Genomic DNA, 26,107 nt, shown 5'->3' on the forward strand with positions numbered 1-26,107 from the left:
GTTATTCTGGTTGCGTTCATTTGGTTGTTCTTTGTCGGTGCACTACTCGTGTTAATTTCAGGAAACGAAGTTTCCGTGGGACTAGTTGCTTCATGAACGTAACCACATGTCCGGGATTGCCAGAGTGACATTCGCCGTGTTATCATATCATGACGACGACGTGCGTGCCAGGTCAAGTGAGTCTAGCTCCGTTCGTCCTGTGATGAACGACAGCGTGATCAAACCAATGAGAACTCATCATCGAAACAAATCTCTTATTTGGTCGCGACTGATGACGGTCACTGTCGCAGCTCTTGCAGGCGTTAAATTCCGTTTTTTTGGAACGTATTCGCGTAAACTGAAACCTTTGTATCTGATTCGAAAGATGAGAATTCAAATGGAAAACAGTCTTGCCAAAAATTCATTAGCCGTAATGAAGTCAGCAGTGATTCCATTCGCGGTACTAAGACGGCCTGAAAGGTCAATTAAATTCCCGCTCTGAAAAACCTGTTCTACAGATTCTTGTTCTGAATTGGATGCGAAGAAGAAGAAAAAAAAAAAACCTCCAGTGATAAAACACCAAATACAAAATATCACACCTACTTTACAACCCTAATTAGTCCAACCTGTCAGTTGGGTATCACGTGTGCACCAAAGGATGTGGGTGTACACGTAGCGTCGAGGATGCCGAGTGCGCATGTGCGCATTGATCATTAACATTGGAGAGATTACATCGATGTCAGTCTGAACTCGCCAAATATATTGACCGGAATCATTCACTCAGCGTTGCCGGCCAGGTATATAAACCCTTATGTATAAAACCCCAACCGAGCAATATATCCAATGTCTTCTATCCATTACTGGTCCGGTTTTATCAGGGAAGTGTCGTCAGTGTGCGCGTGTGGGTCTTGTAAGGTCGTTCTGTCTATCCCAGATGAACTGATAAAACGCCATTCTAGTCCTACCCCCTAAACACCCCGTCGCCCAAGGCTCCCCCCCCCCCTTCCATTCTATTTCCCCCACCCATCAACTCTGCCCGAGTTCTCGTTTTCTTTCATGCGTTTTCTTTGGTGATGGAATCCCAACCTTCTAAACTCATGAGACACTTTTCGCAGGGTTGCCCACGTTAGGTGGAGCGAAGAAGCGTTTGTGTTATTTTCTAATTAACGTTGCTGGTTCAGCCTTTTCTTTTGTAAGTCGATTTTTAAACGTATAAGCAATTGTCTGTTTCCATAGATAGCAGCACGGATCGTATCTATCTAGAAATGGGAGAGTAAATGTTCAAAATGTGCCGCAGAGTACGAGGAATTGCTATAAGGTCCGGTAACAGACCTATTCTGAGCGGACATCGAGCGAACTAAAGCGATCGAAACCCAGGCGTCGGGCGATTAGAATGTTTAGCACGCCGGAGAACAGGACATAAAAAGCAGTCAATCGTCTTTCGGGAGAGTTTTAGGAGACTCTGTTGACGATAATGATCGCCGACTTGTTCCGAGTGGAAATTTGTCCCTCTGATGGCCAATAAATCATCTGAATGAAGTGGTGCTCTGGGTCGCGGCATTTTGGGGCCGATGTGATCAACGGATTGGTTTTCTGGTGGTTGGGGGATGGACGTTGTTGAAAGGGGTGTAAGAAGAAAAGGCGAGACTCTATTCTCTCATTGATGTTCCTCTGTAGTTTTTCATTTTCTGACGAAAGACAATAATGATCAGATATGGAAGGTAAAACACAAAAAATAAAACCAAACTTTCCAATTTGTAAAGAGTTCGAGTTTTGTTCATGTGGCAAGTAAACAAGGAAATAGCGTGGGCATAATAGGGACAAGTTAATTAGTTTACTGAATCTTAATGCAGCTTTATGGACGGAAAATATTATTATTTTGGTAGGCAATTAATCTTGCGAAACCCAACCTTTTATATTGATACTCGTGTGTGGGAGAATCAGTATTTATACCAACGTTTTGAAACCCACGGCGATCATTCTGACATTTAAGCCTTGTAAAGCATATTGTTAATTTAAATATTAATGAAAGAGATGTCTTATAAGAATATAAATGGACCGGTTTGAATTCTTAATTCGATGACCTTTCAGACATTAACGAAAACGAGATTAATATTTAGCCACGTATCAAGACATGGCATTCTTGTATATTAATGGGGGTGCTGTACACTGCAAGAACTCTTAATTCATGCGATACGTAGCAATGTTTTTTGTTTCATTGAGCGCTCACAAGTCATTTTTTAAGTTCTGAATTTGTTTACGTGTCTTTGTTTTGTTTTCCAGTCATCGACGTGTTTCAGGGTTATATATATCTCGAAAGAGATGAAACTTAGCTAAAGTAGCTAAACTAGTAATGAAGAGGTTCGTTTTATGATAATTATTTCAGCTTGGGGAGAGAGAGAGAGAGAGAGAGAGAGAGAGAGAGAGAGAGAGAGAGAGAGAGAGTTTTTCCCTTTTATTGAAACGGATGATATGGTGAGAACAAAGGAAGGTTTGACTGAATCGACCCAAAACGTTAATAGCAAATTGCAGCAACGACGACATCAACATCAACAACAACATCATCAATAATAATAATAATAATAATAATAATAAGAGTGGTCTATATTATAGTTTGATACTTCATTGATCTTCGCTTGCAACCTTTATAGATAATCGTGACTCTTCACATCCTGCAGGCTGGCTATAAAGCACCGAATTTTAAAAGGAGGTTTCAATAACATCCTGTTAGCTACTTGGCACCTTTAAAATCTCTCAGGGCTGTACTAGACGAATTGGCACCAGCTGACAAGATTGCTGCGCTGATATATTCAGATGTTTTAATTACGTTGTTTACTAATAGCCAGTTCACTGTTGGAGCTTCCAGTGTTGCAAGCTCTTCGTTGGGTGAGTCTGTAGAGCTGCTTACTGTCACTCGATGGACCGGAGTTCAATTCCCCGGCCGGCTGATGAAGAGTTAGAGGAATTTATTTCTGGTGATAGAAATTCATTTCTCGCTATAATGTGGTTCGGACTCCACAATAAGCTGTAGGTCCCGTTGCTAAGTAACCAATTGGTTCTTAGCCACGTAAAATAAGTCTAATCCTTCGGGCCAGCCCTAGGAGAGCTGTTAATCAGCTCAGTGGTCTGGTAAAACTAAGGTATGATATACCTTCCAGTGCTGAAGGCTGAATATTCGATGTTTTGAGTAAATTCTAGAGAATGTGGGTCGTGTTCAGTTCTGTGGTGAGACACTTCATGTTAAATCCTATTTTGCACGTAACGTTGATTCAGTACCTGGTAGTTATTTGACAATGGTGGGTCCCAGCTATGGCAGAGAAGGTGGCGGGACCAGTAGCCGTATCCCAAAAGGATTGCTGAATACTGGGAGGGTATAATACCCTATGCAGCTATCCTGTGTAAGAAGGGAAAGGTTTACACTAGATATATATATATATATATATATATATATATATATATATATATGTATGTATGTATGTATTATTTATGTTTATGTACATACCTACTCACATCCCAATATACATGCACACATCCACATGTATTGCCAATACGTGACCATGACATATCTTAGAGTTGTTAAACAGTGAGAGGGGCCACATACCGCCCTGCTGTCCGACTCTCCCATAAGAACTGTAATCATAAAAGGTTGTTAAGCCTCCATTGCGTCATTTAAGCCAATTACCGAAATAAAAGATTGGTTCGGCGAATAAATGAGTGAGTGTCCGTCTCTCTCTCTCTCTCTCTCTCTCTCTCTCTTTGTACTAATATTTGATAATGAACCATTTACTTTGCCGAGCGATGAATATCAATGTTGCGATTTGCGTTCAGATGTCCGGTTTGTAAAATGTTATCTTGCATTAGTAATAATTTAATTTCAGTTGCTCTAGTTGGAGGGTTTAGGACCAGTTTGTTACAAATTTGTCGCTTGGCTGGAATTACTTTATGAGAACAAGATTTCATGGATTTATCAGAATATGTCCCCCAAAGTGTAGATCGTGCTGAAGTAATGGTCGGGAGGGATCTTGATGTCTTGAACCTGTAAAGTTTTTGTGTAATGTGTCAAGTTGGTGTTTATTTGTAGAGGTGCCTTTATGCAAGACTAATTCACCTATTGATTGTGTTTCAAGCCCGCAAGCTTGCTCGTTAGTGATACTGTTAGTAGTTATAATATATATATATATATATATATATATATATATATATATATATATATATATATATATATATATATATATATATATATATTGTTTTAAACCAGACAACGATTCGAATCCTACTGGGGCGAGGCACTTATTGGTTAAAATTCCCCCTAGAGTTTCAAGTTATCCCTAAGCTATAGTGCACTAAATGTGAAACGATTTTTGGGGCTTAATATTCATTAACATAAAGAAGTCACGCGTATGTGAGATATATATGTATATATAATATATTATACATACATGTATATAAATTATGTAATATATATTTTTAGATATATATATCATTATAATCATTACTGTCGACCAGAGAATGACTAATAACGAAACATATAAAAGTGTACGCAAGTAACCATTCTCGACATGTTAAGACTTAATGCAATTAGCGCACCGGGAGTCGACACGTTATACGCGCCAGGGCGTATACGAATGCGTTAAAACATTCAGGAGGACCCAAAAGAAGTAGCCACCCAGCAGCAACGGAGGACCTCGGAGGCGTTGCACCGAACTTGAGATTTCAGACTGTTTTGGGAGACAAAAGAACGCAGAAGGTAGTGAGGAGTCGAGCTTTGTTTGGCCCCGGACTTGAGACAATGGAGATAATTATGACATGGCTCTCTTTTTCTAGGACTTGTTTCATCCTACCATATGCCTTTCTCTCTCTCTCTCTCTCTCTCTCTCTCTCTCTCTCTCTCTCTCTCCCTTCGGGCCAGCCCTAGGAGAGCTGTTAATCAGCTCAGTGGTCTGGTAAAACTTCTTTCTTCTTAGGTATACTTAAACTTCTCTCTCTCTCTCTCTCTCTCTCTCTCTCTCTCTCTCTCTCTCTCTCTCTTTCTTGTTATTGTCTTTCCTTCTTCCTCATTCCCTTTCCTCCTCCTTCTCTGGTCAGATTCCAGTATTAACCGAATATTCAGAAAAAATTATTCCAGAAAAATGATTCCTGTAACGTGATTATGAATGTGAAATTGTACATCTTCACCCTGTTACTTTTGATTTGTAACTGTTAGAAGTGGATATGGATATCAGTGTCTGAAATGCAACCAGCTTTCATTCGAGTGATGTTGCAAAAATGCCACTCATGAAACTGAATAAAAAAGATTCTTAATATAGGAGATGTGAAAAAGATGCCAGTAACATACTGAGTAGAAAACAGAATAAATAGGGCGCCCTTTTAATCAAATGTTTGGCTTACAGTACTGGCAAACAATCACATTTGCTTTTGAACACAATGTCTGTCAGATACGGAAAGGGTCCTCTGTTATTCACAGCGATTGTTTAAACACTGACTTTTCGAAACTAATTGGGTTAGCAATACTCTTTTTTTGGGGGGATTTTACTTGAGCAGTTCTGTACAGTTCACAAAACTCTTAATTCAGTCGGGCTTAGAGACCACGACACATTGAAACGTGCTGTACATTTCACCCTTTGCTCCAAATTATTTTGTACATAGCTGTGCCATTATCTCGTTTCGTTCAGTTGTTTTGTTCATAAATGATTCTGTATTGGCTGCCGTTTATGGTACAGAAGAATCTTAGATATACTGTGGCAGTTTTGTGATCCCTGTGCAAACTGTTATTTTATCAGATATATCTATTTTTTTTTCAGAATATCACCAGATATCTGTCCAATATGTCTGTGACTCATTTAGAATATTTTATAAAACGACTTATGCTCTATAGAGTTTGCTTCATTTCACGAATATTCTCTCTCTCTCTCTCTCTCTCTCTCTCTCTCTCTCTCTCTCTCTCTCTCTCTCTCTCTCTCTCTCTCTCTTCATGAATAACTTAACAGGTTTAAAAAGTTCAGGTTGAGCTATATTGACCTTATTTAACCAAACCGTTTCCATTCACGCGTTACTTAATTCAACATTTGATGATTCCAAAGCATACATTTTACATTTGGCATTTGTAGGAAAGGGAAGAAAAAAATTGAACAGAGCCAGGAGAAAAAATAAAGGCGAGACAAAGATGCCATAAAGTGTTAATTCGACTGTGGTCAGTCCAGTCCCGTAACGAAGTTCGTTTTGAAAACAACACCAAACTTTTCCATGGGAGAAAGTTTGTCATGAAACATAGAGAGTTTGTCATTGCATTTTTATGTCATCAGAGACGAAATAAAACTTTACGCAATGAAAAAATCTTTTGTTAGGAGCATAGAGAAGAATTATAGATGGAATTATAGATGGAATCGGGAGATTCAATAAATTGGAAGGTGTACGGTAGAGAACTAAATTAAGTTTTTTATGCATTAAGATTTTTTTTAAGACGAACGGAAATAAATGTAAGAAAAATTGTGCGGTGATCGCGTCAACTTTCAAGATTTCAAATTCAATGTTTCTTTGGTGGTTAATGTCTTTTGTGAGTTTATTTATTGAAACTGAATTGGGAAATTTTTTTTTTTACTGATCTGAGCTGCTAAATGTCACGGGATGTTAACATTCAAACGATTTACACAATTGAAAATTATCTTATTTAAAATTGAGTCGACCAGGAGATAGAAAAGGATGAACGTGTTATTACCAACAGCCTTGCTGGCAGTGTCCAATTTGTCACTTTATTTTATCAGATGCTCAAGGATTTTATCATTTTTAGACTGTAGATACTCTCTCCTTATCCAAATAACAACACGCCCTTATCGAATTTGGACCTAAAACAAGGGGAAAGTTACTATGACCGATATTTTTAGAAATATCCTTGTTGACGATAAGCTAGGCCAGGTATGGATTGTGCTCAAATCAACCTCTGTGACGAAAAATTAAATTAATTTTTTTCCGGTGTAATTTTGTCAACTAATGGCAGCAGAATATGCAAAGGGGAACTTGATGATGAAATTTTGATAGAAATTGCTGTGCGACAGTTTCCACCCTGGAATAAATCACAGTACCCGCGTAGCACATAATATAGTGAATGGAGACCGTGCTGTATCACACGACTGCTTGGGAAGAGGCACTTCTGAGACGGCTGGGGCCCACGGAGTTATTATACATAAGCCCAAAGAGTTTGTTATACATAAGCACACAGATGTGTAGCCAGTCTGAATTACCTCGGCTTATGTTTCCGAGCCAATGGCCACAGCACTGCCTTCTTCACATGCAAGAAAATCATAAACGGACTGACGAGTTTTGTCGTGTCGTTCTCTGCTGCGATCGGTGGTGTTTGCAATCCAAATTAACCTTGCACCGCTTTCTTTCCTATTTTATTTATAGGGCTGATGCGTAGCCCAGGGCAGCGCGATAGAATAAAACTGAATGTAACTTAACCTGCCTTGGTTGTTCTCCCTGAACATTGTTATCCCATTAACTTTCATTTAGAGGAGGACTGTGGGTAGAGACGCATGATTCTTTCATGCAGTCCCTTCTCCACACGGTAAATAATACCTTACCCGTTTGCTCTTAGGTGTTGGACAGTCCACAATTTATTGATCAGTTGGTTTCAATAGAAACCAGACCCTTTGGGAAAGTGCTTGAGGACAGCAGTGTTGAGGATGGGGGCCTTTCAGTTTGGTCATTCCAGCAGTCAATTAAGCACCCGAAGTGACAACCGAACCAAAGTCATTTTCACGCATGGAAATGACAGCAGGGCATCATAATGTTGATGAGAAATGACTGTGCTGTTGGCAAAGCCCAGACAGTCATGGCGATCCCAACTCGACCGTCGGTAAAAGTAGTATGGCTTTAATTAAATGATTATTCCTAAGATTGCAAAAATAGTGAGCGAAGATAGTCGGCCACTTGAGACAGTTAAATGCCATTGTCACTGCTGTTGAGGTTGCATTGAAAATGATGATTCCTGATGATTCTTATGTTATTCAGGTCAGAGAGAGAGAGAGAGAGAGAGAGAGAGAGAGAGAGAGAGAGAGAGAGAGAGAGAGAGAGAGTGATGATTTGAATGAGTATAATGTTGATGATAATGGAGCGAGGGTTGTGAAGGTGGGGTGAGTGTTGAGGAACTGCGACGATCTTGACCCCAATGATGATGAATAAGATGATGAGCATGATAATGATCGCAAGGTCCAAGTTAACGATGAAAACGAGTGTCAGTCTTCATCACGGTTCCTCAAGGCAAGCTGTTCGAAAAGAGGGAGAGAAAGAGAGTGAGGGTATTTAAGGCTCTTTAGAATATGAAGGCCTTGCGCCATCAGAGTTCGTAAGGTTCGTATTTATACCTTTTAATCACGAGGAAGAAAAAAAAACTGTGGCTTTAGTGCAATGTTACCCTTGGAAGTTTTTCGTCACATGCCAGTTCTACCGGTGTATATTTTGTTTATATTCAAACAGACCCACGTGTTTTGTTTCAGAATTGCTTGCGTATTCACCAACAACTAGTTCTTTTCTGGTCATTTTCATAATTGCCTTTGACGAATATTTTCCATTTCTTGGAAAAAGAAAAATTCACCAAAAAGTTCAGTAATCTCAATGTCCCATGGTGCCTTATGAAACATGAGCTAAGTTTTATGAAAAGGATCAACTGGGACTCTGATCTCTGATGGAAACGGTTAATTTTCACGAAAAAGTTTGTTCAGCGGGAAGAATGATATCGTTCAGCCCTCTTGGGACTTTCCTGAACGTGGAAGGGACACGATATATTTTGAAATTGTTCGTCATCACCAAAACTCGGACTTTAATGATAACCAAAAGGCTTGATGACCAGAAAAAGGCTTCAACACTGACTCAATAAGCCTTAACACACAAATTACCAACATTATGCAATTGAGGGAGTTATGCCGAGGCACCGTTAATCCGAGCAGCAGGGGGTCGCTTCGAGACATAATCCGAAGCCCAGAGACATAATTCGAAGCCCCGAATGCCGCGTTAATTTAGCTTCATTATGAGAGAGTGCGGGTTCACCTCAAGACTACTGCTGCTGATGTTTCGTCGTTGTGTTATTCAAGTCTTGGTCTTGGCTGCTGTCTTTTGCTGGTTCTAATGAAATGGTGGAACTGTTTGTGATTAGCTTTATGAACGCCAAACTAAGCTGACTGTCTGTCTGTCAGATTTGCTCAAGGGATGAGCGACACTTTACGACCCCTTGAGACGAAACTTTTTTTTTTTTTTTTATCTCTATCTTTATATTTGTTTAACGCAAAATAGCATTCATATATGGTTCACTCAAGGTTCGTGTTTTATGATTCGGATAAATGAGGCTTCAGTTTAAATCGAGCATTGCTTTATGAACTATTTGTCCCACTGATGGATTTATGTGCCTCCTACGCCTTTTATCCCCTAAATGGTCATTTACGCGTAAATAGGGTCAATTGGATTACGTACGTGGTCTTTTCTGCATATTTTTCAGCCAGCATTAACGAGTAGTTATGAACATTAATTGGCATTTTTTATGTTAACATTCCAAGCAGCGCAACCTTCTCTGGCTCACGTTCACACTTTTATTTTTCTTTTCCACGAATTGGTATATTGAACCTAAATGGAGCAATCTCTGTCGAGCTGAGATAATTTTATCTTTGTTAGGACAAACATCTAGACTATAAGGACAGTGGTTGGCTGTGCCTTTCAGTGTGATCATGGAGAGCCATTGTCCAATCTCTTATGAAAAAGAACAACGAATGAGCTTTAATCAACGGATCAGCGGAGTTGTATTTGCCACACAACGTTACATTTGTATCTTGTAAGAATAATTCAGAACTTACGTAATTCGAAGCAGTGTTTTTTCAGAATAATCGTATGTAGGTAAGACGTGTCTTACGTAATTTGAAGCAGTGTTTTCAGAATAATCGTATGTAGGTTAGACGTGTCGTCACAATAATTGATAAAAAAAATAACACCTGAGTTTGTTGTTTGTTGGGATGTCGTGGTTTTCAGATTCGAGATGTCGTACGTAAGATCACTGAGAAATACAAGTTTATGGACTTCGTATGCAATGTAAAAACACTGTTTGGATTCTCCAAAAGAATGGAAAATCAAAAGATTGCCGGTGAAATTTTATATCGACTGAACTGAAATCTGAACGTGACCTTGATATGTCAGTACAACGTGACCTCATATGAAGCCTTAACGTCACGTGTATGACAGGAGCCATGTAATATTCACGGCATCATGACTGTTATGGTTTAACGTCGTTTTGGATACTTTAATTTGCACCCTCCTAGTCACTAATTCATCTTTGCTGTGGATTTGCTCTCTTTATTTTTTATTTAATTTTTTTTTAGGTCGAGAACTCGGATATCCATCTTTCTGTAATTGATTGTTTAAACGAAGGATTCATAACTTAAATTTTCTAAATCTTAATATCGATATTATTCCTCTCTTTCTCTCCGTCTAGTTGCTACAAGTTCGGATTTTGGAAACGCTTCCTCAAAAAAGTACAATGAATATATTTGCAAAGTAAGCATCTGCCCAGAAATAGTAAAATGGTAAATGAAAGCGTATATGAATACTAATCAGTCCATTCCCAATTGTTCGTAATAAATAGCAAATCTATCGATGCAAGAGCTAAAAACAGCTCGTCATTCAAGCTTCTACCCATTGCAAGAGAGTGAACATAATCCAGCCAATAGAATTAAAATAACAGATTGAGCATCTTTCTGCTTAGAGATCTTTGACATCCACAAACCGTTCTTCTAAAAGAGTTTGCTCAACGATCCATTCGCAGTTGCAACATTTACTTCCATAGAGACATTATTTTTTCTTCTTCAGAATGATTGATGAGCTCCTGTTATTGCCTTGTCTACCTTTTGTGCGATTTCGCTTTTCTTATCCTAGCATCATCCATTTTGTACCTAAGTGCCTCTAATTCTTGTATCGTTCCTGTTAGAATCCTTCCTTCCTTCTTCTTACAAACCCCTTTCAAACTTGTTCACCTGCATCCGTATCTTCACTTCATTCTCCAATTTACAATTTGTAAGTCAAACATGAGTTACTCCTTATTTCATTCACATCTTATTTTTTAATCCTTGAGACTTACACCCCGTATGTTTAGGCCTATTGCTTTTTGCTCATTGCTCTCTTCCCTTCATTCATAAAATTATTAAAGTTTTGGAGGCACACACCATTTCTCACACATTTTTTAATGCTAACCAGTCACTCTCCCGCCTACACAATCCAAACATGAACCTCACTTTTATCATTAAAATAATAATCGCTCTTAATAAACTACCATAAGCTTTCTTCAGGTCACTGCAAGCTGTATATAAATTCTTCCTTAACTCTTAAAACTTTTCACACATCTGTTTAACATAATCTTGACATACACAGCTTTTTTTTTGTCTTTGACCCACACTGATCTTTCCCTATCAATTTTTTTGGTCATATTTTCTCGATTTAAACCCTGCCATGCATCTTCCCCTTTACCCTAAATAGTACCATGCCTCTGTAATTCATAGTCACCTCTCAACTTTCTCTTATACGAAGAGACAGTTACTTCCTCTCTCATTTCTTCGGTGCGTCCCGTCATCCAGACCTACCTTACGTGCGTTGGTCAGCCATTCGGTTACACTGTCAGTTCTTAGCATCCCATCAACCATTACGTCTTTCCAGTTTCCAACTTTATTAACCGTCCTCCTCACATCCTCATCAGTAACTTGGTAACGCATCCTATATCTTACTTCTTTTCCCGCTCTTGAATCATCTAAATCGGTCTCTCTCTCATCATCATTCTTTATTGGCTAAAAACTGCATTCTCTCCAGACGATCTCCGTATGTCTGTCTCTTGTACCAAGATCCGCTTGATGGTTACCCTTTATTTTGCACTGAATTACTTTCAGTGTAACGTCTTGTAAAGTGTTCCCATCTCTAAACGTCATTTTATGTCTTGCAGTAGCATCTCAAACTATTGACGTTATCCTTCACTAAAGCTGTGGTTTCTTGACGCTATCCCCCAATGTATAATTTATGCACTTTTAGGTCGTAGCCCCCAACAAAGGGTGGTTCCAGAAGGAAAAGCATCAACAGTCACTACAGCAGCCATACCTAACTGTTGTGCAGTGAAACTTCCATACAGCCTGCTTCTTGCGCTTACATAAAAGGCTCACCAGTAGCGCTTGAACCTCATACGCGCTACCAATTACCCCATCTTGCTCACATTCTGCGCTTCTTGGGTCTCCTTCGTTTCTAGCACCTCTTTCACTCCACCATCCAGACTTTTGTTCTCCATCCTCCCCATTCTCCTGACATCCTGAATGTGCACTTGTACCAACTTATCATCGCCTGTTCTCTCCACATTAATCACCCCAAAATATTTCTAATCAGTCTTTCCACCTACGCTAGCTTATTTATCACATATAAATCTCTGCATTTCTTACCCTGTCAGTTCTCCTTAGGCAGTTTATACCACACAAATATTTCTTTGCAGCAGCTGCAACTTTTTCATTTTGTTCGCATCCAACATCCATCCTTCAATTCCATAAAATAGAAATGACTCGACAGTTCGCTCATTCATTCCCCCTCGGCTTCCATAGGCAACTCTAGTCTATTCCCAATCTTTTGCACACATCCCTCTGCCTTTCTTGCTTTACGCATTGTGACCTATTGTGACCCCCCTCCTCCGTCATCCTAACATCATCCGTTCCCTTAACTCCCGAGTGCTTATACATGTCAGCCGCTTCCATACTTTCCTATATTAATTTCTCCGTCTTCCTAGCTTCCATTTACTTTTATAACATTATCTCTGCTCACATTCACTCTCATCTTTCTTCTCTTGGAAAGACTCTAAATTGTTAATCATTTCTGCAGTGTCTCTTCACAATACCTAATCAGCATTGGCTCAAATGCTCATTTTCTTATCCCACAACTTCGCAGCCACATCTGTTTTCCATATTTATTTATTTATTTTTTTTTTTGAACAAACATCATTCCTCTAATAATTTGGTGAATTCAAACGGCACAGGAATATGGATGTTAACATTTTAATTACCGCATTTACGGCACTTTGATAAAATGGTTGCTGTTGACCTCAAAGAAACTGCTCAGTTAGTGTGAGGAGGTTTCGTCACCCAGGTGTCCACAACCTTTTTTATTACTTCAGTGTATTGCCTCTGAGTATGGTGCACTGAGTCAGTATCACTTGACTGGAAATTGCAGTTTCCCGGCAATATGACTTTTAACACCACCACTAATCATGTTCATAACATGTACATACATATAAGTACGCCAGTTGAGACTCATTCCACATACTGGTTCGTTTCGTGTGTAGTACCTCATAAAAGGACAGTGGTCTAGCATGTATGCTTAGTGGCCTTAGCCATAACACCTGGCTTAGTGTTACTTCTAGTGCTGGAAGCAATACTCGACTGATGTGCTACTGCAAGCAATTAAGTTTTTACGGGTGCGACTTCATTAGTTGTAAGAACTTCCCCAACGAGTTTAGTGGAGACTTACTGTCCTCAATTAGGAGTGACTATTAACTGCTCTTCTGCACACTAACGCATATATTTGTGTGATTAGGGGCTTTATAGTTGAATGGAGGAAAATAATCCATTGTTTTTAACAGCGTTTCACTGAAAACTTTTTCAGGACAGAGAGTGAGAGATGATTTGAGATGATTATCGGCGAGCATCTTAATTAAGCTGTCAGAAGATAGTGATGATTAAAACTGTAATGGAAATTAGAAATCCCGTTGGATTACTGATTGTTTTCATATCCCCTTACAAACTATTCGAGATGTGATTGTTTTGCTCTCTCTCTCTCTCTCTCTCTCTCTCTCTCTCTCTCTCTCTCTCTCTCAATTACGATACTTTAAGCATTATTGTACCTTTGATATCAGATACGTATAGCAGGAGAGAGAACGAGATACGATGAAGTTTCTGCGATCTTTATTATTAAGACTTCCACAACTTTAGTACTGTTTCGTTTCGTTTCGTTTCGTTTCGTTTCCAGTTTTTCGATTTGCTAGGAAGGAAGCATACAGCTCGTTTTATTTATTTCTGCCGTGTAAAAGAACGCAAAATAGAAGAAAGGTCGTATAACTATCACTTGTGGCTATTATCGGAGGCCGAAACGATCACCTATGGCAACTTAAATATGGGCCCACGGGGCACCATTCTTTAGAACAAGCGTGAACACCGACCCCAAGTAAAGATAGACGAAATTATGTTCTAGATTATAACGGTGAGTTTTTCTTCTGGGCCAAAGGTTACCAGTTCTATGTATAGCTCTTGAAAGAAGGAGGAGAAGAAGAAGAAGAAGAAGAAAGGGTTGGCGGGGGCCTCATCTCCCCTTCATAGGGGAATCGTAGTTTGTAGTTAGTTTTGTCGCTCACCTTTCCTGATTTGGGAGCTTCTCAAATGTCATGCATGTCAAGAAGTTAGTTATAGAAGTTGACTATTATTGCCACTTGGTCTGGAGTGGATACCTGTTGATCTTTAAGTCCCTTTGTTTTGTTAATAACGAATTCCTGCGGTTCGGATCAAATGCTGCGGGAATGTCACTAAAAGTGTACTCGTACACAAAATGCACAAAATGCATGCACACATGTTCTCTCTGATGTGGTATTATATACCTGATGGCCCCTTGTAAATTGGTATGGTTTTCCATTTGACTGTTACTGATTTTATGTGCCGAGCTCTCTAAGTCGGAGTGGTTAGCACTAATGGGTCTCGGCGCTAAATACTATCATTAGGAGCTGTTCCGTGTAATTTGATCGAGGTTGCATTGTCTGGGGTGGAGAGGAAAAAGTTCGTTTTATGCCAGCAGTGATTAAGAAATGAAGACGGACCAAATCAGGCACATAGAGTTTCGTTTCGTTAGTTACTTTATTTATTCTGCTCTTTTAACCGATATTATTGTTGCACCGCACGGAAGTAACTCTACAGATTGGCCGTACTCTTGATTTCATGGTATTTTTCAGTTAGCGGGAACGGGGCGTTTACCATTAACCAGTCCCACTGACAAGGATGCACTTAATTATCCAGACTCTTTATTAATTACGGCAAATTGAGACAGCAGGCTTTATCAAGGCCAAATGCGGATGCTTGGGTTATCGAGCATTCCCGACCGCCTTCTGTTAAAGACGGTAATCACATATCAGACCTCGGCAATTTCGTCCATAAATACACATCCAATGTGGCTAACTCTTACTCCCCTTCCCCCTTTAAGTGGAAGTTGATTCGCTACTGTGTTCAGCTGAAGAAATCATTGCCAGGTTGTTCCAGGAGAAATTTCATCTTGATTGGTTAATGTGCGTTTGCGAGGCTCCAGTATGTTTCATGTTACGATTATAATTCACGTGATCATAAGCGTTTATTAGTGATGTGCCATATAACTGTTACTGTATTAGCGAATCAACGATGATGATTTCATACGAATGATGTAAGTCGCATCACTAAGGCACAATGAACAATGGTTGGTAAAGTCAAGATATTTCATTGTGAGTAAATCCACACAGCCACTACTACTACTGCAATTGCTGCTACAAATAACAATCGACCAAGCATAGAAGGAAAATGTTTTTGTAAAGGAGCTTTGCTAGTTTTCCTACTATTTTCCTGTCAAAGTTATGAACAGGTGAAACAGTTCAAAGCAATTTCTGTGTGCCATGGGGATTGTTCAGATCTATATCATAAGGGCTGCTTGTCCATCAGTTGGTCTTGGGGACAGCTGCCTTTTCAGTAACCAAATAAATGTATGATTGGATTTTTTTTCTCTTGAATCCAATTTAATTTTATATGACACACTGTTCCTTCTACTTCTGAACTAGGAAATTCCTCACCTCGCCATATGTTCCCGGACTCTTGAGTGTGTGTGTGTGTGTGTGTGTGCTTTAATGTAGGTGCATGGAGCTATCCTCGCTAAGGAAATAAAATAGGTGTTTGGTTAAACAAATCCTAAATTTGAATTATTTTTTACATACAGTAATTGACAAGGACCCATGTATATAGACATTGTCATAACTTCTTTTAGATATACTCGTGCTTTTACAGTATTATTAAAATATATCCCAAATTGTTCGAGGGGCTTCCCTGCGCATAGCTCTAAAGTCTGAAAAGTGAATTGAGATTCTAGGGTATTTCTCTGCATATTTGACCAGACTTGCATATTTTTTAAAAAATTGAGATTAGCTTTATTAATTTTATTATCAAGAATGATTGTCGGAATTCCTCCTGTTGTTAGTTATAATTTAGTTTTAATTCTTATTCTTACATGTAATACAACAGTTTTATGACTGTTCCTTTCAATCTTAGCATATAAATTTGTTACTCTAAAAGATAAGAAATTTTTGACTAATGTTTTTGTTTTCTTCCTTTCTTCACCAGGTAACAGTAGTGGTACAGGGAGCTTCAATTGCAGTGGCGGAACCAGTGGTGGAGGACCTGTAGGCGGTCCACCTTTCGATCAGAACTCTGGGGGACCATTTGGTGGAGGGACACCCATCTCTATGCTCCAGCTACCACCATCAGCTCATGCAGAGCTCAATGCTCACCTAACGTCGCCGGGATCATCGGGTGCAAGTTTCACTCTGGATGGGGGTTGTGCATCTGAGGCTGGGGAAGGTGCTGAACATGCGGAGGGCGAAGTTGGGTGGGTATGCAAGTCATGTCGCCTGGTGTTCCCTTCACCCACCCTGCTGGCTGGCCACCAACGAGTCCTTGACCACTCCCAGGGTGTCCTCCGACTAACTCAGCTCCTGTATGCTTGCACTTCGTGCAGACAGCACTCTGCTACCCTTTCGGAGTACAGACGTCATGTAGACGGGGAACAACATCGTGCTGCCCTCAGATCGAACATTGCAACTTCCACAACTACCACCGCGTCTTGTGCCACTGCCACCTCAGCCTCCACTCCTGTGGTAGAAGATGCTGAAGTTGCTGCTGTTGTGCGCCAGATAACAGCTTTGGCTCAAGTGGCTCATCCAGGTACTGATACCAACGCCAATATCAACAAGGACCGCACCTCCACCTCTACCCCAGGTCCTCAAGCAGCCCCTAGCCAGTAGTAGCATCATCATGATGACTGATGCCCCTCTGATGGGTAAAGGCATTGAACCTTAAACCTCCACAAAGGGTAAGGTTGCCTTACCTTCTCCTCGCAGGCCGGGCCTCTGTGCCCCGCCCACTTAACGCCTCGCAGTAAATGCGTCCTAAGTGACGCCCTGACAAACTGTGCGCTGTGTCGTATGTTGCTGTGGCCTCGCCATCCCTGTGTCCGCCTAGACGTCGTCGTGTTTTAGTACCGGCCACAAAGGCACTGCGCGCCTCCTCCCCTCCCCATCCATGGTCGCACGCTCACCTTGCCACCTCCTCAAGCCCATTTGGTCATCACTCACATCATGGTATAACTACGGAAATTCTGACATATCTCAAGATTACACTGACTTCAAACAATCCCCTGTGAAAGCAAGATGCAACTGTTCTTACTGCTACTACTACTACTACCCTACTACTGTTACTCTATTATGGCTGTTGATGCTGCTGCTTATATTATACAATGTGTATTGGGCTTACAAGCGAGGGTATGGAGGTGGTTGGGCAGTAGCGAACGGGCGTGGGTGTGGATTCACTGACTGATACAATCACTATAATTGATCGTGTGGGTAATGGTTCCTACGTAGGTTTACCGTGGCCAGTACTATGTTCCTGTAGCAGTAGTATGAGAAAACCTACCATGACCTGGCCAGACCATAAAGTAAGAAAAATAAAGGCAGCCAGGTCATGGACATGCATTTTTTCCTATTTAAGTTACCTCTCTCGTCCATTCGTAAAGATGGCACGGGAGGGTTCTCAGTTCCTCGCCTCCTCCTTCTGCCCTTGAGAGAGAAAGAGGGGGAGGCACTGAAGCAGAGAATCTCTCTCACACACTCTCTCTCACTCTCACTCACTTGACAAAGGTGATAAAATTCCTGAAACCTTAGGCTAAGGTAACCTCGCAAGAATATACTTTAAAATATCTCCCCAGACATCTGCACACCACTAGAGTCTCTTTGTCTCTCTCCCTCATTCTGTCTGTCTTATGAAACATTTGGGATAGTGTTCATCAAGTGTATGTTTTAAGGACACTTAAGAACAAAAAAAAAAAGGAAATGGTTTCAAACTTTTGAAATGTTCAGATCTCCGATGTAACTCAACTACAAGCAAAGCCGTCAGTTTTTATGATATAGTGAACTCAAAGAGAATTTTATTACTAGCTCAGAACTATTTCTAAGTTAACAGCCTGTCATCTACATATTGATGGTGTCAGCATGTAATATATATATATATATATATATATATATATATATATATATATATATATATATATATATATATATATATATATATATATATACGTATACATATACATAAATACACCAAATATATATGCACATATGTAACTCTGGGATTACTCCTTGAATCTGGTGAAGTTAATTTGAGAAATTACAAATACTTAAGCATATGTGGAGTGGTCAGTTTACTAAATTGAAAATACTGACTTTCTAATCTTGTCATTATTGAACGGCTATTGGCAGAAAGAATTAGGAGAGGGTAATAGATAGAGGATGGTAAATTGAGAAAAAAGGAGAGTAGTAGATTATTCTACATTCGATGGCTGGCACCTTGGTACTACCTCTTTCCAGTTTTGGTCACCATAAATATAGAGGTAATTGCTCTTTATAAGTTCGGAGTTTAATCATAAAATCTTAACATTTTGGTAATCATTGGTGATTGGTTGATTAAATGATGATTTGTTGACAGTGTTTGTCTGCACATTATCATGGTTTATGCATGAAGTACATTGGGTACAAAGTTCAGTTTGTTTTATTTTGTACTTCAATAAGTAAAACAAGGTTTTGGTTGTGTGGACATGAGGGATCATGATTTGATTAAAACCCAAAGTTAGCATTGTACCAAGGTACCATCCAGATTAACTATGGTACTATGAGTGTGCTATTGCTTGTAACGGATAGTGGAAGACCTAAAGTCCATTTTTGGGAAATGGCACTAACTGCTTGTAATCGATGGCTTTTCATATACCAAACTACCTCTTGATTGTTAAAGCATCTCTTTACATCGGTTCCATAGTTCCTAATCTTATGGTTGTGATGTGATCAACAGTTGTTATAGTCACTATAAAGCTAGGGTTTGACCAGGGTTTGACAGATCTAGCTCATTGTAAACTTAACACTTGAAAAGGGTTTGCCAGTTTTTTTTTCATGTATTTTACATGGATAAAAGTGATAGATTTATAGTTATAACAATTCTGTGTTTTTGGCAGATCATTTATATATAGTTAGCAGACTAAGGTCAAATTCTGGTACCAGAGAGAATGATCAGTCTTGGTAAGGCAACATGGCCGTTCAGTTTTTTACTTGAGGAGTCATCTCAATGCATATTTTGGATTGTTTATATATTTTTCAGCCATGTTACTCACATCAGAGCATTTTTAAAATTTTGGTTTGTTGACAATATTGATGATAATATGGCGGAAAGGCATTTTGCAAGATTTCCCTATTCCTCTTCCATAGCCCAAAGTCTGATCCTAGCTGTTAAGACCTTGCTTATTCTTAAACTATACATTGTTCACAAGCTCCCTTTGGCTTAACGAATTTGTTAATAAAGGTAGATTCTAAGAATTTGACATACGGAGAGTTATGGATGACTTTGAGCGTAGTTTAAGGATACAGGGGGCCACAAACTCAGAACCAACTTTTGTTTCAGCAAGATTGCATAGTGTCTCTAGTTATGGTCACAAAACTGTCTTCTAAGGAAAATTTCAGTTGAACTACAGTTCTAATGCTGTTAATAAGATCACAGATTAGAGAAAATAACTGGTAAACGGACTCAAAAGAAAAATGAAAGCCTTCTAGAAGTAGCATAATGGTTATTAAGATTCTCTTGAGATAATTTAATTTTACATGAAAATTAGGTCATTTCGTAATATGTTTCCTTGGGAGGAGTAGCTTTGTGACCCCAGTTGCATAAAAAAGTACACATTGCCACGGTTCCTGGTCGGTGCAGTGCCATTTTCCTAAAGCGGAAGGTCAACCCAACTGATGTGTTCAGGTGGTCTTCAAAGCCCGTGGCTTCCAATAAGCCTTTTGGGAACGGCCACCTACAATAGGATAGTTAGGCTTAGCTTCTTATATTCGAATCTTACTCGGTATTACCATTTGCTGTTTACCTGACTTCATGTGTAGAAAGAAAAGCTAAATAATTTTATCGCTAGTCGAATTTTATTCGTTAATGTTTGGTTAGTGCCATGGTAGTTAGCTTGCTTGAAAGATGTCATTAATGAAATTTAAAATTTAAAACACGGTTGAACGTATTTCTAAGTTGAACTGTAAGAGTAAGAGTTGTTTCATCAAACTTATCAACAGAATCAAACTATTTTTCACCCCTGTGTGGGAACCACCTTTCTCATTAAGCCTTTGTGGGTACGAACCTTTGAAATTGTTTTGCTTCATTTGGCAGTCAGTGAAGCAGTGTTGCCGCGTCAGCTCTGGCTGCAGACGCGGATGGTAAATTTCAGTGTTGCCAGATCAGGTGGTCATCTCCCAGCATTGCCATTTATTAGAGTTCCTGTACATGAGCAAGGTAACAAGTTCCTCCTGTCAGAGATGAAAACAGAGTTCCATGCACTTTCATTTTTGCCATTGAAAGCTCTGTTCTAGTATTTACAATTATCGATGTTAAATGAAGAACCATTATGCAAATCTTACAGATTTCACACTTTGCCTGCTATGTAGCAATTCCAGCTAGGTAGCAACTTGCAGAGCGGTTTCAAGTTCCTTAACAAATACATATCAAACAAGTTGATTATATTTTTACAAAATAAAGTTTCCTATAGTGTGTATTTGAGCTGAGTACAATCACATACGTTTAACCCCCCAGTCCTAAGTATGCACACTTGTGTGTGTTTTTGAAGCATTCATGATGCATGCTTGCATGCATTTCATGAGCACTATGCACTGTGGTTTTGCAAAGCGTCAGGCAACATCCGTGATATAGTTCCTGTTATCTCTGTGATGATTTTATCAAAAGTCCTGAAGTGTTAAGATTAATAAGAAGTAATCTTACGCAGTATTTCAAATCACGAATGGCAACAAAAATGTCATTACTTCCGATTCCATTTTATTCACAAAAGTAAATGATAAGGCTTTATTGTCGTCCCTTTTCACAGATTTTTTTTTTTTACTATCACATCAGTTCGATCTTTTATACTCGTTAAAAAGTGTTCATCTTGTTTTGTGGTCGATATCTCTTAATTTTCATGATTGTCTTAACATATTTCGGCAATAGAAGTTTCATTTAAAATATTTTACTATCCAGTAGCCCTCATAATCCATATATTTCATGTAACAACTAAATGCAAGTGTTTTATGTGCACTTTCTCGTTTTTTTTCCCCTTCTTTCACACCAGCATAAGTTCGTTTATGGGTATCCGGAGTTTTCTCCTCATAGTCCAACTCACTGTTTGACAGAAAAAAAAAAAAAAAAAAATTGGAGTTTTTGAAATAAAGTTTCATTTATCAGTTTTGCTGGGAGGCTGACCACCTTGCAGGCGTAGGATATAGGCTCGGAGGAATAACAAAACTATTGAAATGTAGAAGATAGTTTGTTTTTCTTTTGTAAGAACGTTATCATTGTAAGACGCTGCTAAGGAAGCGAGAGCAGCGTGATTTGTTCCTCATTGTTTCCAAGCAAACAAACTAACAAACAAAAAAAAAATTGTGTGCATGTTGTGATATAAATTGTGTGAGTAATAGATCTTTTCTTTTTCTCTCTCATAGAATTCAAATGCAACTGACGGAAATGTTCCTAATATGCTTTTATTTGTGGGTTGTGTTTATATAGTAGGCCCCATGTACGAACGCGTTTGCTATAATGATCATATCTGACCTCAGTGGTAACATGTTCTTGGTCCTTTGTAAAGCCTTCTTAAAAAAAAAGAAGGCTGGTTTAGGTTATGTTTTTGAAGAAAAATGACCAATTAATTCTTAATGTACTGAAGTCGATGGTTTGGCATGTAGATTTATGATGTCATAAATTGGAGCACGCAATGAGTTGTCATTAGCTACGTGAGGGTTATGGAATACTGCAGTGAGCTGCAGACCTGGTTTTTAGTGGCATTTTTTTTTTTTTTTTTGACATTAGACTTAAGGTCTTTCCCGGTCGTTCATTGTATTTGGTAAGGTAAAAACACTCAACTTTGTCCCTAAGTAATATTGTGATACTGCTTTGGAGTTTTAGGGACAAAGTGAGAGTTTAGAGTTTGTAATTTTTTTTTTTCTTCTTTTTTCGAATGGACATGTAAACCCATAAAAGATCTCTCAAGTGAGCTAGGATTATAGGACTTTATCCTTATGACGTTGAATTCTGGTATGAAATATGTCAATGATTGTGTTGTTCTTTGTTAATGAATTCACTTTTGTGTTTTGGTGGATTCAGCGTCAAAAGGGATCTGTATTGTGATAAGGCTAAGTGAGTTCTTATTTTGTAATGGCTAAAGGTTCGATACATACGTATAAATTAAGTCTTATCTTTAATTGATGTGTCTATTGATTTATTCTGTCAAGATCTGCTTTAATAGTTATCTAATTGTTTCAAAAAATAAAAAACTGCCAAAGGAAGTAAAGTCTTGGAGTGTAATAAGTTTCATATGTAAGGTATTAATTTATTTATTATTATTATTATTATTATTATTATTATTATTATTATTATTATTATTATTATTATTATTATTCAAGTCCATGTTCATGCCTTCGTATATGAACATTTTAGATAACCTTTTGCATATTTAAAGGAATGGTGTTATTAAAACTATGTATAAATGTCTATATAATGTACATTTTTCTGACCACGAAAGTGAATCTACCTCTTTTTTGGGCATCAAAAATAACAAAGTATATGTTGCATTCTCGTAAAAGAAGTTGATTTTTTTTCTCCACTACATTTGTTTTCACAAGTTTTCTTTGTTTAGAAATTTACAAGTTTAACAACATTCGATTAAAATCTGCTGTGCTACACAGCACTCTTGTGACTTAAAAGGGGGAAGGCAAACAAGAAAAAAAAAATAATCAAAGCGTTCTGTGTCAGTTCAGTTCAAAGCCAAGGCTTATATTTTTCTTCTGAATATTTTAAGATATTGTCCTAAGGAAACAAATAGACAAGCTTTTCAGACAACAGGCTGAGCACATTAAAAGACGGGGACGTGTGTGTCGAGAATGAACTGAAATGTGTTCCAAGACCAGACACGCCACACAGTTCTAGAAGAAAGTATGTTTGGAAAGAGTATGGTGCGTCTGCAAGAAGACCAGACAATTAGTGGTGAGAAAAAGCCTCCATTCTCATCGTTCCAAAAATATTCAGGTGTGTTAAGAGTTACAGCGTCTTTCAGGGATGATCTGGAATGGGGTCATTTCTCTCCAAAGGAAAGGAATTTCAGGAGAAGAGAAAATAAAAAAGAGAAAAATGGGGCCTAGATGAATATGTTAGTGTTTTCAGTATCGATTCATCTTTTGTTCCACGCTTTTATTTTTTCGCTCAGTGAAAGTGGATACCGCCAGATTAATGGATGTTAACAAAATACTGTACGATGTGTTATTTTCACTTTTGAAGTTATTTTCCTTTGTACGTCCTTTGGTTGCTGTTAAGCGTATTGGAGAATGATACAAAAGACAGTACCCTTGAGTACCATAGTTTTGATGGCTACATGAAATTCTGCGTAGAATTCAGTGCAAACTCAAGTAATTAACGTGGACTATCAGAAGTCGTAAGTTCCAGTTGCAGAACAAAAGTGAAAAGACAAATCTGTTTCTATGCTCTTAGGTAATCATTTTCTCAAGAACATTTCAGCCTATGTTCCTTTTAAAGCATCAATGTCAATAAAATGAAAATTCTTACGAATCATTTTGTTTCTTTCCCCAATTTCGTTCTGCCTATGTAGATCATTCTTTACTGCGTGGAGAGGAAGCAAGTGAAAAAGGCATTAGGCCTACTCAAGTCCGTTTTTCAGTAAGATGTTTTAGCGTTGCAGAAAACCTGTGATGGCCTAGAGGTTCTAGGGTGTCCGGGAAACATCTTTTCCTGAGCTTTGTTTTTTATCCTCTATCTTTTAAAGCGTTCGATTTTTCACGTTCGTGGTGGAAGGGTCACCGAAACTTACTTGAAGGGGAGGCAAGTTTAGTCCTGCTCACTGACTTTTATAGAAATCTTCACATACCTTGGTGCTTTTGAAATTCGTCTTTACCAGTATTGATTTTGTTGTCCTCTAATGAGTATGAAATGGGTAGCGGTTTTTTTTTTCTGTTATTTTTTTTTAATACCAGTGAGATGTCTTGGTTGGTTGCTTAGTGCTATTAAAAACGTAGAGCGTATAGTCGTTATTAACTCCAAAAATTGATTCAAATTTCATGATCGTCAAGTAATTTTTGTGTGTATCCCGGAACCCATTGGTTAAATTCAGTATTTTTTAATGAAATTTGATATCTTGGGTCATTTTGCAGATTTTTTGGAATTTATATATCCGGGTCTAATATAGTACCTTATCAACAGTAGTTTCGGGAAGATGATTTCAGCAAAGGTATTGGAAAGTTATTCATTATCTTTCAAATCAAACTCAAATTTAGGTTTATGGAAAGACACAGTTACAATGATAGATTAGGATGTGCGATTTTGAAAACAGGTTGACTCTAAAACATACTTTACAATTTCAGTGATTGTTTAATGTTAATGTTCACTGTCAACATTATTTTTCAAAAGTTCACCTGACGGGTTTGATGTACTATTATTGATAACGAAAATAATCAGTAAAACATGTTTTTGTTAACGTTGACAAAAGGATTTCAATGTAGATACATATGTGGTTTGTTGGTGAATAAATAAGCCTGTATTTTGAACCATCTTAGGTAGAAGAACAATCACTATCATTCACTAATCCATGAAGTTCAAATCGGCAAAGTAAAAGCTTTCTTTACATGCCAATGAAAAAGGTTTATGACGAAATTTGCACCAGATCAGTTCAATAATTATAAAATTAATTACCCTTGAAAAAGATCACAATGGCACATTTGATCAACGATGCCCAGCTTATTCCATCTTTGATACAGATTTGTTTTAGGGAGTAAATAGTTAAAAGGTAGAATGAATGTTAAATTAAACGTGAAGCGCTCTTACTGATCACAACATTTATAGAGAAAAAACTTTTATTTAACCACTTGTCATTTTCGAAAAAAAATACGAACGTGACTCCAACAAATCCTGATTGGCCCATCCGGGCAATTTTTTCCTCATCACCCGTCGGGCTATGGCGTTCTGATGCAGATTTTCGTAAGTTAAAGCAAACTTGCTCTGTTTTAGTCGTATTCCCCCCCCCCCTTCTGTGGCCTGGGCTTCATAAGGTCAACAAGTTGGCCCTCTCCTTCGGCAGCCGGATAGAAACATGACAAAACCCTCCGGGAAAATTAATAGATTATTTATGCAGTTACGTCAACGGATATTTCTGTTGACCAAAAATTAAGATTTTTAACGTCGACCGTTATGAATGAATTGACACCCGTCGTCGCTTTCTCAAAATTAGAGGGATTATTCACGTTTTCGAGAAAAGTAATGATTTTTTCCGTTTTCCTCTTTCCTGTGGGTATGCGCGCCCGCATACCCACCCTCACTCATTCACTGGTTGTTCGGTTGATTAAGTTAAGCAACGTTAAGTCTGGTCGGTGGGTAGATGGATGGGTAACCAAAAAACAAATGCCATGCCGTCGGCATATCAGCCCTTAGTGGAACAAAGTGTGGGTCCAGCAATATCGCCCTAAGGAACTCCTCAGGCAATCAAAACCTAAACGGTTAGACCTGGCGCCACTTCCTCCGAGAGTAAAAAGCCATATGCATATGTATATATATGTACAATGTATAATGTATATATATATATATATATATATATATATATATATATATATATATATATATATATATATATATATATATATATATAAATGCGTATAATACACCATATGATTGATTATATAAAGACACGCACTTAAACGAAGTATATACGTTCATTCATGATAAGC

At 38.5% G+C, this 26,107-nt stretch overlaps 2 protein-coding genes across 2 annotated transcripts in view; both read left to right on the top strand.

The window, feature by feature from the left end:
* Positions 1-26,107, top strand: part of LOC136848893 (protein-L-histidine N-pros-methyltransferase-like) — a 1,039,474-nt gene that overhangs the window by 391,470 nt on the left and 621,897 nt on the right. The gene's annotated exons all lie outside the window — the stretch shown is intronic.
* LOC136848982 (uncharacterized) lies at positions 107-25,909 on the top strand. The gene is made up of 2 exons (XM_067121792.1): positions 107-176; positions 16,377-25,909. Exons 1-2 carry the CDS (start codon positions 107-109, stop codon positions 17,054-17,056), a joined length of 750 nt encoding a protein of 249 aa, XP_066977893.1. The 3' UTR covers positions 17,057-25,909.

This window comes from Macrobrachium rosenbergii, chromosome 20 (genome assembly GCF_040412425.1).
Source record: "Macrobrachium rosenbergii isolate ZJJX-2024 chromosome 20, ASM4041242v1, whole genome shotgun sequence".
Taxonomy (NCBI): domain Eukaryota; kingdom Metazoa; phylum Arthropoda; class Malacostraca; order Decapoda; family Palaemonidae; genus Macrobrachium; species Macrobrachium rosenbergii.